The 10000-nt window shown below is 34.4% G+C and overlaps 1 protein-coding gene across 5 annotated transcripts in view; it reads left to right on the top strand.

Annotated features, from left to right (window-relative positions):
* Positions 1 to 10000, top strand: part of LOC144960824 (uncharacterized) — a 66378-nt gene that overhangs the window by 4481 nt on the left and 51897 nt on the right. For 4 of the 5 annotated variants that reach the window (XM_078894186.1, XM_078894188.1, XM_078894187.1 and 1 more), the window contains exons 3-7: positions 87 to 249; positions 2099 to 2257; positions 3013 to 3435; positions 6184 to 6246; positions 9187 to 9228. In XM_078894186.1, coding sequence (XP_078750312.1) covers positions 87 to 249; positions 2099 to 2257; positions 3013 to 3435; positions 6184 to 6246; positions 9187 to 9228 — 850 coding nt within the window. The remainder of the gene's footprint in view (positions 1 to 86; positions 250 to 2098; positions 2258 to 3012; positions 3436 to 6183; positions 6247 to 9186; positions 9229 to 10000) is intronic. The other variant, XM_078894185.1, reaches the window with a different exon arrangement.

The following is a 10000-nucleotide window of genomic DNA, read 5'->3' as shown; positions in this document are numbered from 1 at the left end:
AGGTTAAAGATTTGTTTTTGCTACAGTCCATAACTTCTAGAAGCTAAGTAGTCACTAACACTTTGCGACTGTTTCGCTTCTTTCAGGCAAAGGGCACGATAAACAATAATGCAAGCATAAATTATTTACAATTGACCATCAAGAAACCAAAAATGGATGATTCAGGAACGTACGCCTGCCTAATGTATTATCTTGATGAGGTTCTCCAAATAAAAGAACTAAAAACAGAGGCAAACGTGACAGTGATAAGTAAGTACTTAATCACCTCCGATATTTCTTCTTCTTATTCCTCTACCTTGTGTCTTTACGTGTAATATTATGAGCACCTGGATTGTAACAGAGTTGTTTCTGTCGAAAAATCCCCCAAAGAACATGAATACATCGACAAGTGGAGAGCACCACCTTGTTGCCCATACCAAGCAAAGTGCTCACAAGAATCATGCTTGACAGGATGAAAGTTACGTTGGAAAAAGCATTATGAGATAAGCAGGCAGGCTTCAGAATAGAACGGTCATTCACAGACCAAATTGCAACTCTGAGAATAATTGTTGAGCAGTCATTTGAGTGGCAATCATTCTTATATCTATGCTTTATAGACTTCGAAAAAGCATTTGACAGCATATACAGGGGAAAGTATCTGCAACATCTTTCTCCACTACGGGGTGCCAGAAAAATTTATAAACATAATCAAACTACTTTATGATGGGTTTTCCTGCCAAGTCATCCATAATGGTCGACTCTCAGATGATTTTGACATCACATCAGGAGTTAGCCAAGGCTGTTTGCTGTCACCACTTCTATTTCTTGTGGTATTGGACTGGGTGATAAAGACAGCATATAGCAATTCAAACAATGCCATCCAATGGACATTTTCAAATGGACTTGAAGACCTTGAATTTGCAGATGACCTAGCCCTCCTCTCACACCTCCTACAAGACTTGCAGAACAAAGTCACGGCCATGTAAAAAAAAAGCTCAACGATTTGGTCTCAAGATAAGTGAAGAGAAGACAAAACTACTGCGCTTAACTGCCAAATAAGAAGCACAAATCACCATCTCTGGCACATCAATAGAATATGTCAGAGAATTTACATACCTTGGCAGCAAATTCAGTCAGTAGGGTGGAACTAATGAAAACATCATCGCTAGAATCACTCGAGGTGAAGCAGTCCTGCTCTATGGGTCAGAGACTTGGCGAACAACCTTGACCACATCAGCCAAGATACAAATTTTTGTCAATCGCTGTCTTCAACAAATACTCAAAAGTGCCAAATGCTGACCATTGTAATAGAACAAACCCAGAACAAGTGGATATCCAGGTCAGACGCAGAAAGTGGAGATGGGTTGGCCATATCCTGCGGAAAGAGCCCTGCACTTTAACCAAACAGGCTCTCGAATGGAACCCGCAGGGCAAGAGGAAAAAGACGTGGAGGAGAAGCCTTCACCAAGATTTGAGCGTCTCCAATCTTACCTGGAGTGAGACAAATGTCTGTGCCAAGGACAGAAGAAGACAGAAGAGAGCTGTTGAGGCCCTATGCTCCGCCAGGATCCAGTAGGCATAAGGAAAGTAAGCCAAGAAGGTCTGAGGTTCCATCCCCAGTGGAAGTAGACTGATTTTGTGGATATCTTTTTTTTCTTGTTTGTTACTTTCTTGCTTTACCTTGCACCTTAGATACACACTTGTTCATATCTTTATAAAATTATAGCATTATTTCACTTAGTACAAAAATAAAAAATGGATAAAGATGTGGAATTTTTCCGCCAATCAGTAACAGTAACAAAATGAAACATTAAAACTGCTGCTGTTAGCAAATTAACGAGGACAGCATGTCGCAGTGGCATGGTCTTTGTTTCGTACCCACAAGTTACTGAGTTCGACTACTCCGTCGCGCTGTGTGTTTTGATCAAGTCCTCTAGGGTTTTATTTCCTTTCCTGCCGAAGTGCAAAGGTCGAAAAGAGAAAGGTCTATTTGTTTCAATTAAAGAGCCATATTTACCTATGATATTAGTTTCTGGACCTCTTTGTAGGTAGCAGAATATTTAGTGTCCAAAACTCATTGTGAAATTGTGATAAATAAAACATGACTTATCTTTCTCAGATGAAGATATTACTGTAGTTTTGAAGCATTTATTGGAAAAAATATCTACTTTGGAAAAAAGCGACCAGGATCAGAAAAAACTCATTTTGGATCAAAAGTCCACACTCCAAGAGCAAGCAATACTACTAAATGAATATCATAAGCACGCACAAGATCAAGGTATGTATATTATAGAAGGAAGAAAATAATGCCAATCTTACGTTTTGATTTCTTTTTAATAAAAAGAAATTTTGATGATTAGTTCTCGCTAACTTGTATCAATCACACTACAAACAATGAGGGTTCCAAATGATGATGATGATAATAATAATAATAATAATAATAATAATAATAATAATAATAATAATAATAATAATAATAATATATAATAATAATAATAATAATAATAATAATAATAATAATAATAATAATAATAATAATAATAATAATAATATAATTATTATTATTATTATTATTATTATTATTATTATTATTATTATTATTAGATATTATTATTATTATTATATTATATTATTATATTATTATTATTATTATTATTATTATTATTATTATTATTATTATTATTATTATTATTATTATTATTATTATTATTATTATTATTATTATTATTATTATTATTATTATTATATTATTATTATTATTATTATTATATTATTATTATTATTATTATTATTATTATTATTTATTATTATTATTATTATTATTATTATATTATTATTATTATTATTATTATTATTATTATTATATTATTATTATTATTATTATTATTATTATTATTATTATTATTATTAACCCCAAGATTATTTCTTATCTATGCCCAAAAATTAATTTCGTCATCCTGGCACGTTATTGACACGGGTGCCTTACAATTGCTATTACTACTTTCAGAACCAAAATATTTATATTCTTTTCAGTTAACCAATTGGAAGAGAAGATTCACAACCAGGCCAACCTATTGGAAGAGAAGATTCACAACCAGGCCAACCAATTGGATGAGAAGATTCACAACCAGCCCACTACACTGATAGCGCAAGATATTATTTTAAAATGGCAAAACAGGTCTCTGCAAGAACAAGATAAAACTCTAAAAGAGCAAAATAATACTCTGAAAAACATAGAGAATACCATGGAAGAGCATGAGAGAAGTATAAAAGAGCAGAATTTGATTAAAAAAGAACAGGCCATAACAGTGAAAAGTCAGGGAGAAAGGCTGCAAAGTCAAGAACGTGAACTGAAGGAACAGAGAGATTGGTATTTTGTACACAAACGGGAAATGGACGCTCAGATAAAGCGACTGATTTCTAAACAAGCCCAGCTGCAAAATGAGAATATAAAAGGTGAGATCTTTTAGATTTTTTTTGAAAATGTTGTTGCTTGGACCTCGAAGAAAATAATACCGATAGAAACTGAATTGTAATTTTCGATAATTAGACGAAGACATACTGTGGACGTTTCAGTTTTCCCCTTTATCAACAAAACAATATGATTGAAAGACTACGGACGAATGAGATAATATGTGATAATTGTGTTGTTAAGGTGAATAAACAAAGACCTTGATTGGGCAGAAACTTGTATGCTCCTTTGTAATTACAATAGAGCAATATATAGTTTTACTAATGGTTAATATTCCCTTTATTGCACACATACTAATGCTTTATCCATCTGTGTTTAGGCCAATAGACAATTAGATAACCACGCCTCTCGGACAGTTCTCATAATGTAAACCAATGGCCGTGATTGGTTGGCACAGCAAACTATACATGATTTACTGTCGATATGGCATGTGTCTGAGTAAAATATCCACTGTTCTACCGCTTGATCAATGGAACTATAGTAAACTTAGACGTTTATAATCTGATCGAGAAGCAGGGTTTCTTGGTAATAAACGAAAAATTATTATATATTTTTTAAAAGTTTGTTCTTGGATATATTAGAGCAATATCTACTAAACGTGCTCAAAGCACTTTAGAATGGTACCTGGCGAACAACAAAACTTATCACGTAGGACGGAACATGACGCCTGTTTGGCGATATTACATTTTTATTTCTGACAGAGACAATACTGTTACCGGCCAGATACCCAAGTACTGTGAGAGAATGTGAGTAAAGAGCCTTTTCCAAGAATTCAACTGTTTGCCAAGCGAGCCTCGAACCTAAGAGCTTTAAATCCAAAAGCGAGTATCATACCACAAGACCACATAGACCTGTTGCTCCCAAGATATCCAATAGACTGGAAGATATTATTAACCAATGTTGTTTCTGTGTGTTCAATTTTAGGCTTCAAATATCACCTCCTAAATTTTGAGATATACTAAAGAAATCTTCCAGTGAATATAATGAATGTGATCTTTAGGACAAATATCAGTTGTTGCTGGAACATTAATTGTAGACACCTGGTCCTAATTTCATGTAAGCGGACTAAATTTAATTCTTTACTAGTCGAGTAAATGACTTGCTCTTCTTAAGCCCAAGTGAAGCAAATGACTTCAAAAAGTCGGATTTAATGAAAAAATAGAGCTTTGTATAGCGCAATATTACAGGGGATTCCTGGTCAACAGCAACATTTAACATGTAGGACGGGACATGCCACCTTTTAGGCAATATTATATTATTTCGGACAAAGACAACGCTGTTAACGGCCAGGAGAATGTGAGTAAAGAGCCTTTTCCAAGGACTCAACTATGCGCGGAGCGCGAGGCTCGAACCCAGGACCTTCCGATCCGAAAGCGAGTGTCATACCACTAGACCACATAGCCGCACTGTTTCTTGTTTCTGAATAGTTAACTCTTGCCTAGGAATGGTCGGTGTAACGACTGTGACTAATTTGGCTGTTTTGTGCTTGTAACGTCCAGCTCTATAGTACATGATGTCATCTAAGATACCAGTCTTCATATTTTCAATGCAAATGATTTCCAAGGGGAAATTAGCAACACATCCGATATAGATGGTACTTCGCTCCTATTCGAAGTTTATCTTAATGTTGCCATGATTAATCAAATCACGTGATATTTACTGTCGACTGATCGGACTACAATGATGTCCATGGTCGACTGTCAATTCTATATTTAGGACGATTAAAGTTTGATTGAAACTCAACCAAACTGAATTTAAAGAAACAAATAAAATGAATCACTTTATTTCAGTCAGTTACAGTAACAGCAGAATATTTTTTTTCTTCATAATATTATACTTTCTAACTTTTTTAGTTTTTGTTGTAATTTGAAGCGAACCCTTCCACTCTAAGTCATCGTTCACTCGCAACTCGCGAGCCGATTTGATTAGTTGTTTTTGTTTAGTTTTAACTCACAAAAATGTATACAGTATTTTCGACGATCTGCACTAGTCTTTCAGTATTTTAAAACCAGTGTCAAAAGCAGCAGGACAATTTCTGCTTCTGTCATTTTTAAACGATTTTATTTCCTTCCAAATCGGAGATAGCTTTTTATAAAAATAGCTGCTATCTTGTCAACGCTATGATGCGTCTTAGTAACTAGTCTCGGACTATGCTTGAAGCAACATCAAATTTTTTCAAGGGGGTCCCGATAGCTCAGTTGAAGGAGCACTCGCTTTCAATCAAAGTGACCAATATCGATACCGGGTGCAGTAGAGATGTTTTCTGCCCCCCCCCCCCTCTTGTCTATCAAACAATGATTGGGTTCCTGGGTCTGATATATCAGGCGGAATGTACTTTGAGATAGACAAAAATCTTATTCAAAGGGTAGCAATCAATTGCTATTGTCAGTTTCACGCTATAAAATAAAAACATGTCATTTTTAAGAATACAACAGTTTGGTCTTACTGATGTCTATGTATATGCAGGTCTGACATCCGAACCGACCCTTCGGCCCGGTTTACTATTAATGTAGTGAACAATAATTTGCGTCATTTTTGAGATTTCCATTATTACAATGAGCCCATAAGGAATTGGTTTATCAGACCTGCAAATAAGTGCACGCCCTGCCTTACCGATTAAATTTGAAACACTTGTTTTTTAAGAATTAGATAATGATATTATTGTGAATGATAACATTGATGATTAATGATTGGTATAGTTTTTTGTTATATTATTTTTTTCTTGTCTCTAGCTTTGGAAGATATTGGACACATTCAGAATCTTACAAATGTTTTTCAAGATTGCATGATGGAAGGTATGTCTAGAATCGAAGTCCATTTACTCCAAACTCCAAATGCTTTGTTATACAATAAATGATAACATGAATATCAATGATGATGATGATGATGATGATGATGATGATGATGATGATGATGATGATGATGATGATGATGATGATGATGATGATGATTAACAATAATGACAATAATAATAATAACAATAATAATAATAATAATAATAATAATAATAATAATAATAATAATAATGATAATAATAATAATAATAATAATGACAATAATACAATTATTATTATTATTATTATTATTATTATTATTATTATTATTATTATTATTATTATTATTATTATCATTATTGTTATTATTATTATTATTATTATTATTATTATTATTATTATTATTATTATTATTATTATTATTATTATTATTATTATTATTATTATCATAATTAAATCTCTAAGTTTAGCACAGTGTGTATATTATTTCATTTTCTATTCGAACAAACCACCCTATTTTCTGCTTACTCTGAAATAAAACTCAACACGTATCCAAAGTAAATTCTCAGGTTTCGGAATGTTTATTGTTGTCAAGAACAATGTCATGTTAACCTTACCAACCATAGGAGAATCTTCACACTCGTTACGATCCAACCAGAACGTTTATCATTCAGATTTCTTCTGTAACTCACACAATTTAAAGAAAAAATATTTTATTATAGCTATAAAAACGTGGCATTTTGTTGTAGAGTATATTTTGCTGATCAATAATATGCATATAATGTATTTGTTGCTTGTCTGATTGAGTAAGAAAATTTGTTTTTGTCTTCGGTGGATGTGAAATTTTGGGAAAAATTCTGAAAATGGCTGGTAAAGAAACGGTTAATCAATCGATATTTGAAGGGCGAATTGTCGGGACAACAATTCATATCATAGGTTGTTTTATTTTTCTCTTGTACCGCAGAACATCGTTCAATAAAGTCACGAATTCGTCTTCATAATTTGCCTTTAATTCCAACGATAAGATATGACACGTGCTATCAAAACGATTATTAGTCGGGATGATCCAGGTAATGAAAATTGTGGTTCAAGTCAAATTGCTCGAACACAGAAAATGCTGGTTTTATTTGGGGTTTTTTTGGGATGGGGGGGGGGGGGGGTTGGTCCAAAATTCTCCACAAAAAAAAAAATTCATCTCATCTCAGTTTAAGTCTGATATTATTTTGGCTACAAATTCAATTTTCTGATTATCGGTTATCCCGACATAATACTGAGTTGAGATGCTGGGTCACAAATGACATTTACTCCACCCTCTCCATAAATAAATAAAAGCGAGTGGAGCATAGTAACGCGTAATGATATCATGTTTGCAATGATAATTTGTGACGTCAGATTATCAAGCGTAAATTTCACTAAAATCAGATTCTTTAAAAAGAAGAATCAATTTGAATGTTTTTGACAATGTCTTTTATTCAAAGATGACGAAATAAGAATCGATTGAGGGGTAGAATAATAAACGATTTCTTACACTCTTGCGTTTTGGAATTCGAACTTTATTTCCAACGCGTACTTGCAAGCTCCTGCAGCGGTTGGTAACACGTACGGAATTTCAAAAAGCAAGAGTGTAAGAATCGTATATTAATAATCTGATTGTATTTTAATTAAACCGTTTCATCGAGATTTGACTTGTTGGACGACAGAGAAAACAACCAGAGTCGATCTTTTAAAGAGTCAATAGAAAAAGGTAAATCGCAAAATGTAAAAATAATTTCCAAATGCTTAATAGTAGCCATCGTTAACTTACAGCCCGACATTGACCCAAAAATACAAGGGTCTAAAGACACGTCTTTTGCCACAAGAGAAAACAAATCGTGGGTTGTATTCAATACTTCAACCAATTGAATCATTTGTTACCTTGAGCACAACTAACTATAATTCACTAGACTGTGAAAGAAAACCAGGAAATGACGTTAAACTAAAAGGCCTAGTTTGTTCTTGTGTCAGGCTATAAGTTTATGCTTGTTAAGCACTGACCAAAAAATTACGTCAAAGGACAAGTCTTTGAACGAAAACAAATCGTGAATTGCATTCAATTGTCCAACCTAGAGGCCTGAAGTGTCAGGCTACAAGTTAACGAATATACAGGTTAACATACTGGTTACAAACAGATGCATGCGTAAGCAACTCAGAATAAAATGGATGGACAGGATAAGGAATGAGATTAGCGGAAGAGTAGCGTCCCTTGATTGGACGTCACCCATAGTCTGTGACGTCACCGGCGGAAAAGTTATTAGAGAGAGAACGTCATGTTGGTTGTGCGCATGCGTCTCTCGTCCTCGCGGCCAAAGACCAATAATCTGTCTGTACTGTGTCGGTCTCTTTTATACGACTCGCATTCACTCTCTTTTTCGGCTATGTGGTCTTGTGGTAAGAAACTCGCTTCCGGATATGAAGGTCCTGGGTTCAAGCCTCGCTCTGCGCATAGTTGATTCCTTGGAAAAGGCACTTTACTCACATTCTTTCACCGTACTCACGTTTAAAATGAGTACCTAGTCGTTAACAGCGTTGTCTCAGTCCGAAAAAAAATGTAATATCGCCTAACAGGCATCATCCCATAAGTTAAAGCTATGAAATCTCTTCTTGTTGACACAATATACTACAGTGTTGATAAGAAGGAAGAATATGGAGGTCATCCCTTCATTTGTTTTTGTGGAAAGTTTGCCACGAGATTGTTATACTTTTTATGCCAGATCCCCAAATCAGGACGCAAAACGGGTATCAACACAGATAATGATATTTTTTCCACCAAAAATGTTTTATATTAACCTGTAATGACGATACATGATAATTTAAACCGCTCAATATGAGCAATTATTTTTTTTTACAAATGACCCAAACCTACAATTAATGTTTTAAGAAATTGGGCTTTAATTTCATTCCTTCATTTGACCCTATTTTCAGTGAAGAAAGACATAAAAAATGTTACGACCCAAGACAATAAAGGTAAGTGTGCATTTGAATTGAAATACTGTTTAATTATTTTATTTCTCTACCTGAGTTAAATCTGATATAAACTTTAGCGTACATATAGGGCAGAATCCACTGACGTGCACAAAGAGCTTTACAAGATGTCACTGACCAACAGAAACGCGTAACGTGGAAAACGAGACAATACGCCTGTTAGGCGATATTACAGACATCGATGTTCGCGGCCAGGTACTCATTTCACACCTTAGTACGGTTAGGAAATGTGAGTAAAGAGCCTAGCAAGGCTCGAACCCAGGTCCTTCCGATCTGAAAGCGAGTGTCATATCACTGGACCACATAGCAGCACATTAAGTGAATTTGATCTACAGACAACATGCAACCTGCAGTCCCATATCGTAAGAAATCTATTTTTTCTCTCCTTTTTAAGGATTAAGCTTTAACATTGCTCCGTATCGATAGTATGCGCTAGGGTAAGAAACTCACAACATTGCCATCCGGAAGTATAACGTACCAACACACAAAACTCTGTGTAACCACGAACGTTTATAGTCTGGTTAATACAGTTTAGTGAGAATTACTCATAAACGCGGATGACATACAATGACAAAGACCTGAGCGGCGTCAACTTCGAACTATGATGGCCATGTTGAAAATTTTGACAACTAAAGCAGGATCACTGGACAATCTGAAAATTTTAAAATTAATTTTTTACCAATTAGTGTACAAGAAGCTTGCAGAATTTCAGAATTAAAAGATAATTCTATCACCCGTTGATTCAAATGATTAT

This window comes from Berghia stephanieae, chromosome 15 (assembly GCF_034508935.2).
Source record: "Berghia stephanieae isolate SIO BIC M18660-M18661 chromosome 15, UCSD_Bste_1.3, whole genome shotgun sequence".
NCBI classification, from domain to species: domain Eukaryota; kingdom Metazoa; phylum Mollusca; class Gastropoda; order Nudibranchia; family Aeolidiidae; genus Berghia; species Berghia stephanieae.
The sequence above is the reverse complement of the archived record's forward strand: the minus strand, read 5'-3'. Positions and strand labels throughout refer to the sequence as shown.